Raw genomic sequence first — 20,049 nt, forward strand, 5'->3', positions numbered from 1 at the left:
TTTATTTATTTATTTATTCACCCAATTTTCTTAAAGTAACCTGAGATGGCAGTTTCTATTTTGAGAGCTGTGTCCTGAGTCTTCCTCATAACGTCTTTAATACCAGACCCCTCCCTCTTTCCTGTTTCAGTGAGACCTTTTCCTTTATGCTGACTGGGGAAGACGGTAGCAGGCGCTTTGGCTATTGTAGGCGCTTACTGGTAAGTAAGACTATTCAGTTCTCTGTACCCTTCTGCAGCATTAGCCTGCGTGAAAGCCTGTGATCTGCTGAACCAGTCCCTAGTACATGTACTGACATAGCCAAGGGACTCCTGGGACAGCAGGGTTCAGAGTAGCATATCTGATAGGACCCTGGGCTCTAAGATTATGTGTAATGACAGGAGGAACAGAACACCTACTGCTTGGTTGTTAAACCATTCTCGCTTTCTTGACTTCTCTTTGTATTCTTTTTCCTGGGATTGTCATCTTAGATTGCTGACCTCTAATTATGGTCATGTCACTCACAGTTTATATTTGTCCATTCAAGTAAGTAGAGTACAAACTTAGTCACTCCACACCTGGCTAAGCTAATGTTGGGAGAAACTAACCATGTTCTGGAAGGGCTGCAGTCTGAGCAGGGACTGAGATGCACACTTCCTCTGGGGTTCTTGGAGAAATATTTTGAACTTAGCGGAAAAAATAGGATTTTGAAAATAGAAACTTTTTTTCTCCCCAAAAAGCAATCTCTGTTTCTGTCATTCCTGGGAAGGGGTTTCTGTAGCGCTGCAAAGAACTCGAGGAGAACAGAGCCCAGGGCCTGTCCTCCCTTTGATTTTCCTCAAAGGCCAGTCATTGGGTTGTTGACAATGTTCTTTGGTTTCCAGACGTTAGTAGGAGAAGGCCATGTCAGCTACCAGTCTAGGAATAGACAAGGGAGATCCTAGACAGGAAGGAGTCTTGTATAGAAAGAGTCCTAAAAGAACGGTTTAGGGACATCTATCTAACCATGTCCATCCACAAGCATCCATTGTATATCTGTTGTAGGTCAGGCCGTATGCTAAAAGCATATGAACAGAAGCCCAGCATGTATCCTACCCTCAGTGTACAGTAGCTAGTCTAGCAGAGGAGGCCAAACTCTTAGTACTGAAAGGAAGGGCTGTGGAAATAGAAGTCTGCTTAGGATCCGTCATGTTCCAGGAGAGATGCTTCAGTGGATTTGTGTCTCTTCTTTTAAAATCTTTATGATAGCCTGTGGAATATTATTCTCTCTGACCTGTAGATTAACAAATTGAAACTCCAAGATGGAATGACTTGTCTAAGGTCACATACAGTGAGGTGCGAGCCAGAACTGTCTTCCAAATCCTTGGCATTCTTGGATCCCTGCTCCCAACCCCCAGAGGATGATCTAGGGAGAAAATGATATTTAGCTATTGAATGCTTAATGTGCTGAGGGGAGGGGTCCAGATGCCAGGCTGGGAGCCAGGCAGAGACCCAGCATGTGCCTGGATCCCTAGGGCATAGGGAGGAACATTTTAAAGGCTGCCTTTGACAGCACATGGATGGAACAGAGCTGTGCTCTTTTGCAGTGGGCCTGCTGCCCCTAGGGAAGAGCCTGTTTGTCCTGGCACACTCAAAGAGGGCCTGGGCTGGGTCCCTGCCAAGGGGGCTGGCACTGGCTCAGCATTCCTGCAGATTGGACACAATGATTCTAACCCAAATCCCACATACTTGATTTAATCACTTGGGGCTTTAGGGGAGGTGGGGAGTGGGGGAGGGAAAGAGAGAGGAGTAAGTTTCAAACCTAATATGGACAAAACAGATTCTGCCTTCTCTTTAGATCTGTGACTGTGGCCAGCAGGTTTGGAGACTGAAATAGCCCCATCTGCATTTGCTTAGCAGCCTGCATGAGGGGCCAGCACCTGCTGCTTGCTCCCTTCCCACCAGCACTCCAGGCCTCTGAACCCAGAGGCAGCCATGGGGTCCTGCCAGCTCCTTGCTGGAGAATGAACTCACTCTAGTCTACTAACAGGGTTCGGCCCTGGGGTGCTCACAGTATGTGTCTTTTTCTTCACCTACACACCTCTTAAATCTGCTTTCCTTCTTTGTTTTCTTCCACTTCAGAGCACACCTCTGTTCTGTGTTTCTGTGTTCCTTTGCTCCTTCCTTTCAGAAAGCAACATGCTTTGGAGGTAAGACAGCCAGATGAAAGGCTGCACAGACTCCTGGCTACAACGTTCTACTTATGCAAGCTTGGGCAGTGGCCTAATCTTCATGAACTTAGCTGTCTACTCTATGAAACTGGGTGATAATGCTGCTCTCGTGTTTTTTTTTTTATATAGTATATAGTACCAAGGCTGGGACACTGCTTCAGGAAACATTTCATAAAAAGTCATTCCCTTCTCTTGTTTCTCTTTTGCCTTCCTTGGGCACGGATCAAAGGGAGAAAAGAGGTATTTTGCAGAGTTTCCCTCATGATGATGGGGAGGGAGGAGATAAGGCCACATGTCCTGTTCCAAGAGTGTCCACAATCCCTTCTTAGGGGCTAGAGAAATTGGTTAAGAGCTCTTGTTGCTCTTGTAGAAGACTCCTAGTACCTACATGGTGGTTCACAACTGTCTGAAACCCCACTTCCAGGGGATCCAGTGCCCCCCTTTTTAGCTTCATGGGCACAAGGCACAGCTGTGGTACACATGCAAACATGCAGCAAAACACTTATACATAAAATAAAATTAATTAATCAAAAAAGATTAAATTTTAAAAAAGTCACAAGTCATTCTTGACATCACATCCATTTGGGTAGCATCCTTAGGGATCTTAATCCACAAATCACCCTGTAACCTCTACCATGCTGCTGTGTCCTCCGCCAGTCGCTATCTGTGTTTTCCCTGGATGAAGGATGGAGCCTCCCTGGAGCTTGGCACAAGATTGAGTCTGCTCTCTGGGAATGGTGGCCTCTCTTTGGGAATCTGGTTGAGTTTAGGTATTTGGAGTTATCCTTACTAGAGGGACTGTACTTAATGCTCAGGTCCCAAGGAAAATGAGGCAGATGTGGTAGTCACATATTCTTTGTCTTTCGCTCTCCTCCTCTCCAGCCAAGTGGGAAAGGGCCTCGGTTGCCAGAGGTATACTGTGTCATCAGCCGCCTAGGCTGCTTCGGCTTGTTTTCCAAGGTAAGAGATGCTGTTTTTCTCCCCCATCCCTGTGGCAGCTCTCATAGGAGTAGAATCTGCAGATAGCCGAGATGGACAGGTGGGCTCTCGGAGTCCTGTATTTCCAAGCCTGGCTTACTGCCTACCTGGCTGGCATTTCCCCAGCTCCTGGGCTGCTCAGTGACTGTTCCATAGTAGCCTAGGCTAGAGTCCTTGGAGAAGCCAGAAGTGCCCAGGAAGCTGCTTCATGGTGCTATATCTTTTGCCCCACTGTTCCCTTCTTGGGCACTAAAGCAGGCCAGCAAGGGGACTGAATGGTCACGGAGGGCCAAGAGAAACAGGAAGGGTATAGAGGTCCTGGCAGGACAGCTTTTCTATCTCCAGGCTTCTGGTCCAGTTTGGTCAGATGCCAGATTGCCTTCTTCTCTGTCAAAGAGGTGGAGAAGGCAGCTCCCAACACTCTTTCCTCTGGGCTGCTGGTGGTGGGCACAGGTCCTAGATGAGGTGGAGCGCCGGCGTGGGATCTCAGCTGCACTGGTCTACCCTTTTATGAGAAGTCTCATGGAATCGCCCTTTCCAGCCCCAGGGAAAACCATCAAAGTGAAGACATTCCTGCCTGGTGCTGGCAATGAGGTAGGGAATTGCTGCAGGGTTCATCTCTGCCCTGGGCTGGGTCTAGAGAAGAGCCTGGCCAGCCAGAGTGCAGTCTCTGGGAGGTGTAAACACAACCCTTCCTTGCTCACTGTGTCTGTACTCCTAGTCAGTAAGGACAACGGTGTGAACCCAGAAGCTCTACGTGTTGCCCAGTTGTCTTCTGCTAAGGATGTTAGCTGACCCATACCCTGGATTTGTATTGATTATGAACATTCACAACTGTAGATTTTACCAAACCTAGGATGCAGTCATGAAGATAAAGAGCGACACATCTCTGCCCTCCAGGATTTGTTTTACTGAGAAGGGGACCTGCTATGGAATAGTTACATTTATAAACAGTTAATTCCCAAGTGTCTGTAAAAAGAAAGAACAGGATCCTATGAGAAAGTAGAACAGGGTCTTATTTTCTAGGGTCTAGGGGGCCAGAGAAAGAAAGCCTTCCCCCAAGAAAGTGCCATTTTTCCAGGGGCCTCAGCCATGCATAGGAGATAGAACTGCGGGAAGATTATTGCAAGTGTGGGAACAACGGGTGTAGGATGAGCTAGAGCAGAGCAGGTGCTGTGCAAGCACATGAAACGGGTCAAGATGCCCAGAGGGTGCGAATAGACGCAGGTGGGCAAGCAAGGACCCACCTCAGTGTTTGTGCCTGCACACACTTAACAATGCTAAGAATTTGGGGTTTTATCCAAAAGAGGATTCAGATCCACTCTGATGTTTCTGACTGCTGTGCAGAGAATGTAAAACAGGGAGTAGTGAAAACAGGGAGACAGCTAGAATTCAATTGCAGTGACACAGGCAGGAGACAGGGGCCTGGGCTAGAGTATGGCAGGGAAAATGAAGAGAAATCGGTGGATTTGAAGCAGTAACACTTGGAGTCTTCCTGGAAGTACAAGCATGACAGCGATTCTTAAGTCCAACCTATAGCTTTCTGTTCTAGGGAACAGGGTGGGTAATGGAGCCGTATCTTAATATGGGGAGCTTATAACAGATTAGAAGGACAGTTCTGTCTTATAATTTAAGTTTGAGGTACCCATAAGAAGATAGCAACAAAGTGTATAGATAGGGACGAAATGAAAGCCCAGTTCTGAGGATCCGTCAAGTAAAAGCCCCTTGGTAGAAAGGTAGCAACTCTGAAGTCGGACAGGAAATAAGGGGAGGAAGTGGCTGAGAAGCCAAGGACAGGGAACGCTAAGGAATAAGGAGTAATATCCCTGCCTGGTACCGTCGGTGCAGCAAGGCACATTGACAAAGAACAGACTTCAGACTACTTGTGTAGACAGCTCTTCTAGGGTTTGAAGAAAACAAGGAGGTGGATGGGAGGAGAAAGCAAACATGGAGCTGATGGCAGTGGCCAGAGTAAGAGGGAGTAGGAAGGGGTTATTGACATGATATTGACAGGTTTGCATGCTGATGGAATTGGCCCTTGGTGGAAACATCAGTAGTGCAGAGAGGGAAGGACACCTGACTGTCAGCAGAAGGTGGAGGTAGAGGTCTTCATGGAGGCTGACTTCTGAGAGGAGGGGGAAGATGGTGGCTTGTAGACTTGGATTCTCATGAGATGGCTTTGGTTTCCTGGGAGTAGAAAAGCAGAGGGCATCTCAGAATAAGGTGGGAAGATGAAAACCGCTGCCGCAGTGGGGAGACTGACCTCAGGACCACAGAGGTGAGCAGGCAGTGACATCTTCCTGAGAGTCTGTACACATCCTGGGATAAGAGACTAGGAGTTTCCCGAGTTGTCTGGGGCAGATAGCTGACCCTGCCTTGACAGCTGAGGGCTTGCCCTGGAGTTCTTCAGTTCTACTCCTCCTAGCTCACTTCCTAGGCCTGGCTGCTTCTCTCTGACCAGGACTGCTTCCTATCCCCTGAGTCCTCTTGTTTTGGCCTTAAAGGCATTTCCTCCTTGTGGAATCCAAGTCACTCATGCTGTAAGACACCTCAAACTCCCAGAAACTTCCCAGAGTGGGCAGGTGCCAGTGTCTCTTCCTAGACACACTGCCAGCCCTCTGCAGATCTTCACTATGCCTTCCTTTCCTACTGCTATTCGTGGGCTGTCCGATTCCCAGCCACTAGAGGCAGGGGCAGCACGGAGCTGGGGGTTAGAGGCTAGAAGTTGGAGAGTAGCACTTAGTGGGGCTACTTGCAGGGCTAGAGTTGTGTTTCGCCGTGTTTTAGGATGAGGACAGGTACTGGGCAGGATGCAGTACATCAGACATAGCTGCTATGCATGCCTTCAGCCTACACCCATCAAGCACCTAGGGTTTCCCCTTCATTGTGTTGATCAGTGGGTCTCCCTGGGGTTCATTGCCTGTCAAGAAAGGCAGTGAACACAATTCTTGCAGCCCCCTTCATCTGTCGATGGTTTTCCGAACCCAGGGTGATGAATATGGACCTAAGAGTTCCTTCACTTGCAAAAACAAACAGTGCTTAGGGGACCAGAATTAACCCAAGTCAGAGATAATAAATGAGGCTCTGTAAGTGACTGGGGCAGATCTGAAGCAAAAACTGTTGAGACGCCTGGGGCAAGCCCCTTGAGGGGGATTAGCTATGATCCCACAAGGCCATAGTTCTCAGGATGCCTGCATATCTACCAGCGCTGCCCTACAGATGAGTTAACAGTTCCTCCCATCACTGCAGAGGTCACTTGCAGCCCCACATACCCATGCCAGGGAAGGGTCTTTGGGAGCTGTTATGCAGACTTCTGACTAGTTCTTAGAGGAGAATACAGGTAGGCTGGCTTCAAAAAGACAGTCCTGTGTCCTGCAAGATTTTTGGAATAGCCATATCTTTTCTAATCCTTAGCACGGGGTGTGTGGTAGAGATAAGGGGCAGGATGGGCTGACAGCCATTGGAAGGAAACTATAATAGGAAAGGGAGGGGACCTGGCAACAAGGACAACAGCATTGTCTCTCCAGAGATGACTGAGGCCAGCGCTCCTAAGTACTGCATTCTTCTATGGCCTAGAGAGCAGTGGCTGATGTGAGTTCTGGTCAGTTTGCTGAAGGAGATGGGAAAGAAGGCAGGAGACTCATGCAAATGAGGCTATGTGACTCCCTGGCTCCCCGTATCCATGGGAGCCGTATGTCCCTAGTGCCTTCCCATCTTCACCCTTAGCCCTCCTGTCCACAGGCTGGGTGTTTACTGGGAGCAGCTAGAGTTGGAAGGAAGGGGATACTGGGTCTCCTGCATTGTGAGAGGAGTGAAGAGCCTTGGAAGGAGAAGGCTGAAAGGGAAAGCAGCCAGCAGACTCTCACCTAGCCTGCTTCTGCCCATCTTCACTTCCCTACAGGTGTTAGAACTGCGTCGGCCTATGGACTCCCGTCTGGAGCACGTGGACTTTGAGTGCCTCTTCACCTGCCTCAGTGTGCGCCAGCTGATCCGAATCTTTGCCTCACTGCTGTTGGAACGCAGAGTCATTTTTGTAGCAGATAAGCTCAGGTAGGGCCCAGAGGGCAAGGAAGGAGGGAGTGGGTAGAATATGCATGAATGAATTCAGCAAGTCATTGTGGTGTCTGCTTTTGTATGTGCATGTGTCGAGGTAAAGATGTCCTAAAGAAGATTAGCAGACCTGTGGAGAGAGGATAGATAATAGGATTGGGAACCCAGTTGAGGACTTGGCCTGAGAGAGAGGGTCACTTCCTGTGCAGTGGTCAGGATTGCATGGTACACGTGCAGGAACAATTGTAGAGAGATGGTAAGTGGAACAACTCCGGCCAAGCTGCCTGTGCAGGATGTTGAGTTTCAGGGTAATGGACTCCAGGGGTGCTGTATGAGGGCTGCTAAGTTATTCTGTAGGGGCTGACTGAGGGAAACTTGAAGAATTTTCCATGGGTAGAAGTAATCCATGTTCCAGGGAGCTGTGGAGAAGGGCAAGATGGGGCCCTGAGAGGTATGTAGGGCAGAGGTTACAGTCTACTTAGGCTGGGGGCTGGAGGGAGAGGGAGAGAGGGTGAGAAGGAGCTTCAGAGACTGGAGGTCTGAGGGCTGGGACAGCTAGTTTGAGGAGGCTAAGAAAAGAGCTGATGGGTCCATAAGACTTGGTCCAACAGATAGGCACTTTGAATTGTAGAGGTAGATCTGTTCCTGACCATAGGGGGCAATAAAAGTGATGATCACTGACCCGAGACATCTAGGAAGAGAAAGCCAAGTTCTCAGCAGCTGAGGTGTTTAAGGACATATAGGGGTACATGCAGGAAGAGGATGGAAGGCTGGTGAGAACTTGTCACTTACTCTTCTTATCAAAGAAGCCACCAAGAAGCCAAAGCAGTAGTTCTCTAGCATGGTGTATGTGCTGTCTCCAAGCTTAGTCATTAAGCGCATGCTGTGCTGTGCCTGGCAGGTGCTAAGAGGAGGACAGTGAAAGCTTTTGCTGGCTTCTCCTCTAGTGGGAACCAAATCCCTGGCGTGCTCTCTTCTGTGTGCTCGAGGAGGTAGTCGAGAAGAGGAACTCTCCTAATTGCTCTTTCAGGGGCAGGAACCCAGGCCAATGCTCAGCTCAGGGGAAGGAGAAGGAAAAGCTAGAATGGTGTTTGCTGTTTGGAGACAGGATCTCAATGTGTAGCCCAGGCTGGCCTTGACCTTGCAATCCTTCAGCTCCATTCCTGAGTGTTGATATTAGAGGTGGGTGCTACTCTACCTAGCTGAGCTGCTCACTCTTCCAGAGATGGTGAGAGCTAAGAAATGAAGGCTGCCTCTCATACTCCTTTCATAGTTGTAGCTCTGTGTGCTACAGTCTAGTCAGCCGTTTTCAACCTTTGGGGATTCAAACAACCCTTTCAAAGGGGTTGTCTAAGACCATAGGAAAACACACATTTTCATTATGATTCAGAACAGCAAAATTACAATTATGAAGTAGCAATGAAAATAACTTTATGGTTGGGGTCACCAGAACATGTATTAAAGAGCCATAGCATTAAGAAGGTTGGGAACCTTCTAGGTATTTCAAGGCCTATTTTGCCTTTGTAAAGGAGCCCACACTGGCAGCTAAGACCCACAATGAATGGCAGAGTGGTATTCTGTCTGGCGTGGCCTAGCCAGATTGGAATGTGGCCCCTGATAGTCCCTGGACCCTGGGGTCATTCCATCTATTTCAGAAGGCTTCACACACAGATACTCACACCCCTCCTACTCCAGGATGACCCTCTTCTTTGACCCACACCAGAATTCAGCACCTGTAGGACTGTTAAATACAGCTATTGTTTCCTGTGGTTGCAGCTGCCTCTAAGCACATTCCAAAAGGAAAATATCCCAGGGTCCTGGATTTTGGCTCACTTGGCATACAAGTGTTACCAGTCTTGGATCTTAGGCAAAAGCTGTCTTTTTCATGGGAGTTGGCCTGCCAAGAGGGGGATGGGTAGCTCTGCAGTGAACCGTGGACCAGAACTGTGGTGGGTTCAGCACAGCCCATGCCCCCTCTGTGCCCTTTTAAGTTTTTCATAAATCCTGTGTTTGTGTGTCCCTCGGCTTGAAGCAGACCTTTCCCGGATATTTCCAAGATTAATTTTCTTGCTGACCTCAGGTGAATGACTTTCAGGGTCAGGGCACCCAGGTCTCCAGGCACAGCAGTATATTAGGTGCCCATTAGGTAACAAGTTAGTCACACAGGCCCTGGCTGACAGCTACCTATGACTATCCATTGCCTTAGAGAAAATGAGCAGAGATTGATTTTTGTAGTAGATAGGTCTCAATTTTTCTATCAGGAGATTAGGTGTAAATGTAAGAGTTCACACAGCATCCCAGGGAGAACCCAGATAGATACTTTTTGGATATGGGGTAGACTTCACAACATACCAAGAATGAGTCCAAACTTGCTATGCTTTGTAGCACAGGCTGGCTTGGAACTCACAGTTCTCCTACCTCAATCTCCTAAATGCTAGTATGACAGTTCTGTGCTTATAGGACCAGGGGACTTTTCCTGGATGATGGGTGAGGCCCACTAATGCAAAAGAAAGTGAGGTTTAAAGTGAGCTGTGTGTTCATCTGTGATGCAGTCCCTAAAGGGACAATCTTTTCTTTAAATGTAGGTCCTGCTGTACTGTCCAGAGAGTTCACACAGTCATCTATTATGAGTCTCTAGCTAGCTGCTTCTAAAATGCTTGTCACGGCACTTGGTTTGTGTGGAGGTCTTTGGCTTTTCTCCTGACAGGACAGCTGTGACTCCTGCGTCTGCTGGTGTCTCACACCAGGCCTCTACACAAGCTGGGTGTGTGTACTCAGTTTTGCCTATGAACCTCAGGCTTGCCCAGCTGTGATTGTCCTGGTTTCCCTTTGGTCACTGGGTTCCTGTAGCCAGCCCTGTGGATTCCTAGGTCTGGAGGCCTGGAGCCCCCTCCAGGACAAGAAAGGGATGACCCCAGTGAGGCCACCACACACTTTCTGATTTCTGTGTGCTCCCTTCAGTGGGATCATTGTTGCCAGCTAAGGAGAAAAAAGTAGAAAGCGAGAGGGTGGAGCTAGAAGATGGCAAAACTGGTTGTGTCCTGGCTGCTTCATATGACAAACTAGTGTCCCTCAGAACAGAGCTGTGAAAGGCGGGACAGATTGAGGGACTTCTGCAGGATTTTCCTGCTCCTGCACACTGGAGCTTTGTGATAAGTTTCTTTGTTCTTCCTAACCTGAGCTAATTCTCCTGCCAGCTCAGGCCTGTTTATATATCTGGGGGGTGAGTGTACAAGCATGTATGTGTGAAAGAGACACAGACAGACATATGCATGCAGAATCCTTTGTTTCTTTTTGTTTTTTTTTTGTTTTTTTTTTCATTTTAGTTTTTAGTTGTTTTATAAATGTATAACCCTAAGACCTTTCCGACCTGGGTCCACACCCAGTACGCAAGAATTTTTCAGAGGCGCTTCCGCAGCAGTGCATTCTGGGTTATGTAGTCCTGGGCCGATCACATCGTCTTTGCAGATTTGTAGTCCTCAATCAGGTAACAAGGAAGGCTTGGTCAGAACAGTCATAAAGGAAGGGAAGAGTGACCCAAGAAATCTCGGCTTCAAAGCCGTCGGGCACCGCAGAATCCGTTGTATGTTCAAGTATGCTGAACACATACTTCTATGGCTGTTTCTTGGTAGAGTCCTAAAAGTGCAGCTCATCACAGGATATCCTGAGCCCCTATACTTTCTAATTATCCTTCCCTGAGGGCGTTGGCCCTGGGCTCAGGTGCCCTGTCTCTCTGTCTGTCCATCAGTACCCTGTCCAGCTGCTCTCATGCGGTGGTGGCCTTGCTCTACCCCTTCTCCTGGCAGCACACCTTCATTCCTGTCCTCCCAGCCTCCATGATTGACATTGTCTGCTGTCCCACCCCTTTCCTGGTTGGCCTGCTCTCCAGCTCCCTTCCCAAACTGAAGGAGCTGCCTGTGGAAGAGGTAAGCGACCTGGGGCACTAGCTGGGGGCTGGGGGAGGAAGAAAAAAAGGCTGTTGGGATCTTCTTACCTCAGACCTGGTCTTCAAACAGCTTCTGTCCTTTCTCCTGGGAGGTTTATCTGGCTGATTCTTTCCTGTCATCTGTCCCTGGGAACATGGGAGGTCTGGACACCTATCAAAGACATTGCAAGAATCAGTCCCTGATCACTGCCTCTGACCCTTTCCCAGGCACTGATGGTGAATCTGGGATCTGACCGATTCATCCGACAGGTAAGGGCAACACATTACAGAACCTGGATCTACCCCAGGGCAGGGACCAGGCACTCAGTCACCACCCAGCCAGCTTTTTGAGCTCTGAATTTCAAACTCAGATTAGACAGGGGTGGAGAATGCTGATTTCAGAACCCTTAACCTTGGTGGGGTCTGTCTTTCTAGTTTTTGTTGGTTTTTTTTTTTTTTTTTTTTTCTTTTCTTTTTTGGATATAGGGTCTCACTCCCCAGCTCTGGCTAACCTGGAACCTATGATAGTTCTCTTGGGTGCTGGGATTATAGGTGTGTATCACCACACCCAGCTTTTCTGGGTAACTGTGTGAAAGAATAGGACATGAAAGTTTAAATACTCACCTTTAGGCTCTGCCTAGGTGATACATCTGTGTGGTTTTATTTTTTGTTTATTTTCTTTTTAGATAGGGTCTAAATGTGTTTGAGCACATGATCTAAAAACAGAAAATGGACCTCACCATTTCTCTGAGCCAGTACTTTCATCAGATAACACCTCTCTAGAGATATTCTGGGGATTATAAACACCACTGAAAATGTGCTTTGTAATATAAAGGTTTACGGTCATTGCTACAAAAAGCCTTTGTTAGTCATGGAATCTTCTTGGCTTCCCATAAAGGAGCATAACCTAGCATGTCCCCTTTGGGAGCAGACAGCCTATTACAAACCACTGACAGAGCTAAGGACTCTCAAGTTTAAGGCACCAGGAGACAGCCACTGCACTGAACTATAGTCTGGTATAGCAGTCTCCATGCTCCAAGCTCATGGGTGAGAGCAGGATAGGGAGATGGGGTAGGAATTCCTGAATGGTGCAGGCCACAGTGTGCAATGAATTAGCTGCTCTTTAATCTGTCACGTGGGCAAGGTACCTTTCTGTGCTCACTCATTATACAAGGGTGGTAAGAGTGCTGACGCTGTTAGAAGTGAGGTTACCCCTCTAAGCTTTGGACCCGGGTCTAGCACCCAGTCAGTGGTCATCAGTGTCGGCTGTGATCGACCCTGCTGTCTTTTCCTTCTGCAGATGGATGATGAGGACACACTGTTACCTAGGAAGTTACAAGCTGCTCTGGAGCAGGCTCTGGAGAGGAAGAATGAGCTGATCTCCCAGGATTCTGACAGTGACTCTGATGATGGTGAGGGCAGAATCTTTCTGCTCCGAGTCTGGACTTCACAGACCTTGAAATCTACTATGCACTGGCCCCTTTCTGGCTGACAGCTTAGGTGTAGGAACTGGGCCCCTTAAGTTAGGCCTAGTGCCTTTCCTGCCCAAAAACATGGCACTACAGACTTCTTACAGGAAATGAATCAGTCCTCCTTCTTAGGCCTTGTTTCAAGCCACTACCAGAGATGGAGGGACCTTCTTCACTTGTGAGGGATGTGGAAAAGGTGATACTTTGTCTCCAATTTTGTATTTGCCAGCTTCTATGCTTAGAACAGTCTCTGACCTCCAGGAGCTCATAGGCTAGGTAACAGCTCTTGAACACAACAGATGGTTTCAAGGACAATATGTGTGCTGGCTAGAAGTTTGTTGGGAAGAGACTAAAGCAATGGGAGATTGGAAATGGCCTTACAGGATCTTGAGCTGAATGTCAGTGCGTTTTCTTTTCCCTTCTAGAATGTAATACCCTCAATGGACTTGTGTCAGAAGTGTTTATCCGGTTCTTTGTGGAGACTGTGGGGCACTACTCCCTCTTCCTGACACACAGTGAGAAGGGGGAAAGGGCTTTTCAGCGAGAGGCCTTCCGCAAGTCTGTGGCCTCCAAAAGCATCCGCCGTTTTCTTGAGGTTTTTATGGAGTCTCAGATGTTTGCTGGCTTCATCCAAGACAGGGAGCTAAGAAAGTGTCGAGCAAAGGGTAAGTAAGGTTCCAGGACTGGGATGGGAGCTGGGGGCTTTTTTACACTCGGTGAAACTAGGTCATTGTAATGACGGCCAGAGTTCTGATCGCATGCTCCTACCAACTGTTAGACTAGGCGCCTTTTCCCTTCTGCATCTGCACTGTGGTTCATCAGTCATGTTGCCATTGTTCTCTCTGTACCTGCTGTCCATCTTTCTCAGGCCTCTTTGAGCAGCGAGTGGAGCAGTATCTGGAAGAGCTCCCAGACACTGAGCAGAGCGGGATGAACAAGTTTCTCCGTGGCTTGGGTAAGTTACGTGTAACGAATAAAGATATCCAGAGGTCACTGTTCCCTAAAATACTGTGAATCTAGGCCAGCAAAGGCTGTAGACAGAGAAAGGAAATCCTGTGAGGAGAGATGTCCAGCTACTGCTTTAAGAACACTTAGCACAAGACTCACAAAAGGGAGCCACAGATTTGACCATAAGTTGTCTGGGGGTTTTGTTGTTGTTACATCTCTTTTGTTCACATGAGCTAAGCTAGTCATCTTTGTTCTAGGCTGCAACATACAGATGTTAATGCCAAAGTTATTAACTTTGGCTAGTTCTGCAAAGCCCCACTCCTTTCGGGAGCTTGACTAGTGTGATTTCAGGATAGCAGAGGTTTTTTGTTGTTTTGTCTTTTAAGATAAACAAGCCACAGATGTAGGGTATTGCCCAAAGTCACAAAGTGGCTAAGTTTTTAACTTAACTGTGTTTTTAACTGTGTCCTAAGTTTTTCTCCACCTGTCAAATTGATCCTTTTTGCAAGGAAAAGAAGGGAAACAAGGAGTGAGCATGGGTGTTGGAAGGGGTTCATGAAACACCCTCACCTTTGTCCCCTCTGTTCAACAGGCAACAAGATGAAGTTCCTCCACAAGAAGAATTAAATGCCTTTCCAGTAGCAGAATCTAGTGCTTTGCAGAGCCCAGGGTGAGGGCCCAGCCTGGGACCCTGTGGAATGTTGTGGCTACATTGCTTCTACAGACCCCACCTCCAAGCCAGTGCACCTCTGCCTTCACCATATCCCAGGATACTGTTTGTAAATAATCTGCTGTAAGCTTTCCTGTTTTTGTACCAAGCAAAGAGAATCTGGTAAATATTTGTATATTCCCAAAGGGCCGGGTGCTTTCTTGCCTTGTCTGAGCATGGATGGAGTCTTGCTGGGTGCTGGTGACTGGCCAATTAATGTGCAGCTGACTATCTCAGCCAACCACTGATGTTTCCTGAAGACTTCTGGCCTGCGTCCCCCAGGCCCTGCTGCCAGTCTTGGGCCCTGGAGAGCAGGTGCTGTCTTAATTATGCATAAGAGGACTATTTTTCTGGTTGTTCTAAATCTAGAGTTCTATTTTTACTTCTTAGTAGTTCCCCTATCTGCCAAGCCTGTTTCTGAAAGGCAAGGACCACTCTGCCCCTATTTGCAATGTAGAGCAGGCACTTGGGCCTGGTCCTTGTTCCTTCCACCCACTGACATGGTCAGTGAGTCGTGGGAAGTGGAGCTCCCGTCAGTGGTGGCCATGATGCGGTACAGGGCATTTCTCCTTCCACCATCCACAGATGTTCTCAATAAACTGTACATCCATTTTGGCTGAAGAGTCCTATTGTGTGTTCCTTTGTTTCACTTTCTACAGTTCTCTCCAAACCAGGTGAATCTGGATAGTGAATCATATGGGGACTGGGCACTTTTAATTTCACAGGAGTTCCTGGCCATCCTTGAATTTGTTCTCAAGGTGGAAGACACCTGTCAGTTCCCACTTAGCTTCCCAGGTATTAGTGATGGGAAGGAAGACTCATTAGATGACATTGGGTAGCCTGATGCTTGGTATACTGTAACTCAAGTACTGCTAACACTGGATGAGAACTTGACCCTCCTCCATGTCACTGTAAGATTTCTTCCACTAGAACCAAGTGTATCCAGAAAGCTCAACTGTTTTCTAGGAAGAGGGAAGAAAATTCCAGGCTTAGGTTTCCTACCCACCAAGGCCATCATAGAACAGACCTTGAAAGCTCAAGTTTAGCAGAATGTGAACTGTTAATATCCCATCCTGACCTTTCCCAATTGCCACCTGTGCAGGCCCCAACCTGTCCACTGGTGGAGGGTTTGTCTTCTGGGAAGGCAAAATCTGATAAAACCTAGTTGGCTTTATGTCAAGAATAAAGGACAGATGGTGGCCACAAGTTTCCAAATGAGGCTGAGAGTATTATCAGAAAATTCAGACTTGGGCTGCCTTTAGCCCTCAGCAGGTAGCTGAGCTTGGGCTTCCTGACAGTGGACTCCTTGTTCCCCAAAAGATGCTTTTTGTTTTCTGCCTATACCCACTCTCAATGCAGTTGCAAATGAATATAATTTTAATAGTGCATTTAGTGGCTGGAGTCAGGGAAGAACGGACTGTCCAGAGGACTCTGGGTCAATTCCCAGCACCTGCTAGCATCTGTAACTCCATCTTCAGAGGATCTAGTGCCTTTCTGGCCTCCAAGGAAGGGTTCCTGACATACATGCAGGCAGAAGCACCAATAGCCTAGAACCACAGGTCTCAATTCAGAAAACCTGGCACTTGCTGGCTTGTGGGCCATGCAGGAAGCCTGCCTGGCATGTGGTTTGGTACAAAAGGCTCTCCAGGTTCTACTTTCACACAGAATTCTCAAATCTATTATAAACTCTACAATTGTACTAGGGGTGGCATACAGTGTATCTCTTCAAGTAAAAAATCTTTTACCCCCCAAAACCTTTTAAATAAAAAATTTTCCATGAACCCATGTTCATTGACAAACTTGACAGCCTTTTGATTCCTCCCAACCTAATATTGCTTTGTAATATGCACTTGGCTACTAAAGCAGCTTTAGTACTAAGCATGAACAATCTCCCTCACTGGCATAATGTTCCAGATTTAAAGCTGTAATCAGTCCTTATTTTTATTGCAAGATAATCTGTGTAATAACTGGCCCAATCCTGAGTTACCTGTCCATTATAGTGAGCTTACAAGGCAACTGTAGCCATCTGGATGGTCCTCAGGATTTTTGAGACCATGTTTCTTCACTTTGGGATAAAGTGATAGCATTCATCAATTCTTTGAATGTGGAGACGCAGATATAGAACATGCACTGCACCAGCATATAGGAATTTACAACTGTGAAGTTGGGCTACTTATTACCAGACTTTGTGACTCTTCAAGGGCCCACACCTACACCTTCCTACAATGTTATGGATTCCCAACATGCAGACAAGGAAGATGCAAAGAATCTACTCAGACCACATGGAAAATGTTAGCATTTAATTAACCTCTGAAGTAGCTTTAAGCCACAAGAACACAAGCACCTCCAACACCCTTTATCTTCTCTTCAGCTCTTCTGCTGAAGAATTTGGCCTTCACGATGACAGGTTGCTTAGGGAGCTTTCCCTTCCCAAGAACTTTGTAGTAGCCCTAGAATAGAAAAAGATTCACAATATACTATACCAGATGTCCAACACCCCGAAAAGGGGGGATAAGTCAAGTCCTACCTGAATCTTTTCAGATAGTCTATGTAAAGGCTAGCCTTTAACTCACACGTAGATCAACATGGCCTCATAGAAATCTACCAACTCCATAGTTCTAAAGAGTTTATCATGCACTAACCCAGATAGGTTATTGTTTCTGATCTAGGCACTAACAGGGACACTGAAAGCCCCTACTAGTGAATCAAGACCAGCAGATTTTCTTCGAGAACTCTAGCACACCAGGACAAGTGGCCATGTCAGGATGTGACTCTAGTCTCGTCTAAACACATGCCCCCTCAGTCCTGACCTAAACATGAATTTGAATTAGGCTAGTAATGATGGTTGCCAGAAAGCTTCCCTATGGTTTGGTATCTGCATTTAGGCAGCATTCTTAAGAACACACTACCCCCACCTCGAAAAAAAAAACCTGCCTAATTTCAGTGTTCATGTATGTATGGATGGCCTTAAGTAGTGAAAAACCTGCAAAATGCCAAGCTTAAGACCACTTTGGACCAACTATACGCCCCAACTTAGTTTAAAAAAAAAAAAACCTTTAGAAATGGTAACAAGTATGCAGTGGGTTAAGTTTTTCTTATTCTTCCTCAACAAGTGAGGACCGTTTCAATTAATTCCCCCCAACAAATCTACTAAAATGTGCATTTTCTAGTAGTTGATGGCCAATATATATAGGCTTGACTTTCAAATGGGGCAGTGCATGAAAGGCCTCATTAAGAATGACAAGTCAATTCACTCACTGATCGAACAACATCAATGATGGGAGCAGGTCCAGTCTTGTTTTTTGCTGCATTGACCCGTGTCTGCTCGCTGACCAACGTCCATAATTTATCCAGGTTGACAGTTGGGCAGAAGCTCTGGTTCCTCTTCAGGTGGTAATGCCTCATACCAACTTTCCCGAAGTAACCTGGGTGACTGGGAAGGAAAGGTGACCATCTTCAGAGCCTCTCAGTAAGCTTATCTCTGCAGTCATCTCCCAGTGCAGCGTAAATGCTCACTATTACACACGCTGACATAGCAGGTACCGGATCTAACTTTTAAACTACAAGCCAGGCCATTCATTAGCACCCCCTTTACAAGGTTCCCTAAAGAAATAGAGCTGATAGAAGCCAACCAACATGGTTAATCTGACATGTCACTAACCTGGTGACTGACTGTGCCAGAAAGTCCACAGCCAGTGAATAAGGTCAGCAGTTATTCTTCGAGGACTGTAGCACACTGAGGCAACAAGCAATACCTGAGCGTGACTCTAGCCTCGGACAGGTTCCCTCAGTTCACACACACTTGCTAAAGCTAGCAATAACCAACGCGGAGAGGCTCGTTTCCAGAGAGAAGCTGTTCTTAGTCATTCTTTCTGCCCCCACTTCCGAAATACTCACTACTTGTCAAAGTTGATCCTGTGGTGATGCATGCCTCCAGCATTGCCTCGGCCTCCTGGGTGCTTGCGGTGTTTACCTGCAGGCATACAAAGCTACATGACTTCTAGCTGCTCACATGCCCTTTCTGTTCCCTGTTAAGTTTGACTCAGGAATTCGGGATTCCACCTCATAGCGGTCCACCCCACTGCCAACATAAGGTAGGGAACCTGCTTTTCACAGGCCGCAAAAAAAAAACATACATATATATATGTGTGTGTGTGTATCTTCCGACTCACGGCTGTCTACCTTCCAACACAACTCAAAGGCCAAACACCTAGGAGGCTCACACTTACCGATGCGACCGTGGCCGTGGCTCACGTGGCCCCGGAGTTTCCGGGTCTTCCTCAGTCTGGATGGCTGTATGGGAAAAAACAGCAAAGTGGTTAGGCCTGTCTAAGAAGAGGAGAGAATGGGGAGAGAGCAGCAACGCTTGCCTGCCCTGATTATGCCTGCAAACGGGAACTTGCCTTCTGGAGTATTCAGCAAGGTTGAGGTTACAGGCCGGGAGCGCGCTAGACGCCCAGGCCCGTGCGTCTAAGCGATCCGAACTCCGGTCGGAACACGCGGCCCCAGGTTCCTCGCCCCAGACCCAGTGAGCCATCCCGCCCCGCAGGTTACGCTCAGCCACGGAGACCCACTAAGCCCTGAGCAAGCAGCCGAAACGCAGGGAGATAGGGCGCCGAGCCGCCGCAAGGAAGCGGAGGCCACGAGAAGAACACCTACCATGGCGGTGGCAGAAAAGAAAGAGGGAGGAGCCCACGAAGTCTCGCGAGGTAGCAGGGGTGGGGGTGGGGCTAATGGTTCATTTCCGGCCGGGAGGCCGGCTTCGGGAGGAGCTTCTGACGTCAGCGGCTTCCGGCGCCCGCCTTTTCCTTTCCGTGTGGGTGGGCGGGGTGAGCCGGCGACTCCCGTCCCCCGGAAGCCGAGGCACCTCGCCGCTCTTTTAGTCCCGCGTCTTGGCGGCCGTTTTCGGTGTACACCGCTCTCTTCTGGTCTTTTTCTCTCCCGGTCGCAATGGCGGAGGTTTAGAGCATCTGCAAAACTTCCACAGGGCCTCTGACCTCCCTTGAGGAGACACTGCCCTTCTCTTTTGCTCTTGTCCTATCTTCATGTCCCGTCAAATTTGAACAGCCTTTTGCGCAACTGTTTTGTATAAACACCACATTTGTGTTTTCAGAATCTGACTGGTAAGCTTTTAGCCCCCTGGACCCGACGTTTGCAGTCCAATGTGCTCCTCATGCAAGCATTTCCTGTGTGACCCTTCTTGGGCCTGTGTTGTTACTTGTTTACTTGAACCACCACACAATCTGGCATGTTAACTCCTAATTGCCAAGTTACTTTTTTTTCTTCCCGATTGAACCCAGATTCTGTAAAGGTTCAAAGACTGGCCAATTTTGTTTATTTTTTTTCTCTTTAAATCCATGAGTTCCTGTCGTGTAGCCTGTTTACTGAGAATACAAAAGTGCCTCACTTGTGCCAAAGATCCTATCCCTTTAATCTGTTTCTTTTTTTCTGACTTGATCCGTTAAACTAAAGAAAACTCTAGTCAATATACCCTAAATTCTCATCTCTTATTAGGACCCGTTTCTTTTGCTTTCTTCAGCCAAGCTCCCAGAAAGGGTGGGCAGATCCTATGCAGCTAGCTTCTCCTGCAGTGTTGGATCCATTACAATCTGGGCAGTTTGGCTTTAACCACACCATTTCCTCAGGATTTTTTATTTGCTTGTTTTGAGATAGGCTGTAGCCAAGGCTGACCTGCGTGTACCTCCTGGTTGCTGGAATTACACTCTTAATTGGCTTGACAGACATGATGACCGTATCTAGCTTTCATATGTGGACTATAAC

The 20,049-nt window shown here is 47.6% G+C and overlaps 2 protein-coding genes across 4 annotated transcripts in view; one reads left to right on the forward strand and one right to left on the reverse strand.

Annotated features, from left to right (window-relative positions):
• The window catches only part of DENND2B (DENN domain containing 2B), a 150,514-nt gene extending 135,659 nt beyond the window's left edge, over window positions 1-14,855 (forward strand). For all 3 annotated transcript variants that reach the window (XM_080912749.1, XM_080912748.1, XM_080912750.1), the window contains 10 exons: window positions 131-200; window positions 3,072-3,149; window positions 3,621-3,761; window positions 7,069-7,217; window positions 10,966-11,143; window positions 11,371-11,412; window positions 12,443-12,554; window positions 13,037-13,276; window positions 13,480-13,566; window positions 14,152-14,855. In XM_080912749.1, coding sequence (XP_080768875.1) covers window positions 131-200; window positions 3,072-3,149; window positions 3,621-3,761; window positions 7,069-7,217; window positions 10,966-11,143; window positions 11,371-11,412; window positions 12,443-12,554; window positions 13,037-13,276; window positions 13,480-13,566; window positions 14,152-14,186 — 1,132 coding nt within the window. In that variant the 3' untranslated portion in view covers window positions 14,187-14,855. The remainder of the gene's footprint in view (window positions 1-130; window positions 201-3,071; window positions 3,150-3,620; window positions 3,762-7,068; window positions 7,218-10,965; window positions 11,144-11,370; window positions 11,413-12,442; window positions 12,555-13,036; window positions 13,277-13,479; window positions 13,567-14,151) is intronic.
• A 1,692-nt stretch (window positions 14,856-16,547) lies between these two features.
• RPL27A (ribosomal protein L27a) lies at window positions 16,548-18,972 on the reverse strand. Its single transcript, XM_080911755.1, has 5 exons — window positions 18,928-18,972; window positions 18,498-18,561; window positions 18,166-18,241; window positions 17,527-17,701; window positions 16,548-16,718 (listed from the first exon to the last, which is right to left on the reverse strand). The coding sequence occupies exons 1-5, from the start codon at window positions 18,928-18,930 to the stop codon at window positions 16,590-16,592; spliced, it is 447 nt and encodes a 148-aa protein (XP_080767881.1). The 5' UTR covers window positions 18,931-18,972; the 3' UTR covers window positions 16,548-16,589.
• Window positions 18,973-20,049: the final 1,077 nt, after the last annotated feature.

This window comes from Micromys minutus (assembly GCF_963924665.1).
Source record: "Micromys minutus genome assembly, chromosome: 2".
Lineage (NCBI taxonomy): Eukaryota > Metazoa > Chordata > Mammalia > Rodentia > Muridae > Micromys > Micromys minutus.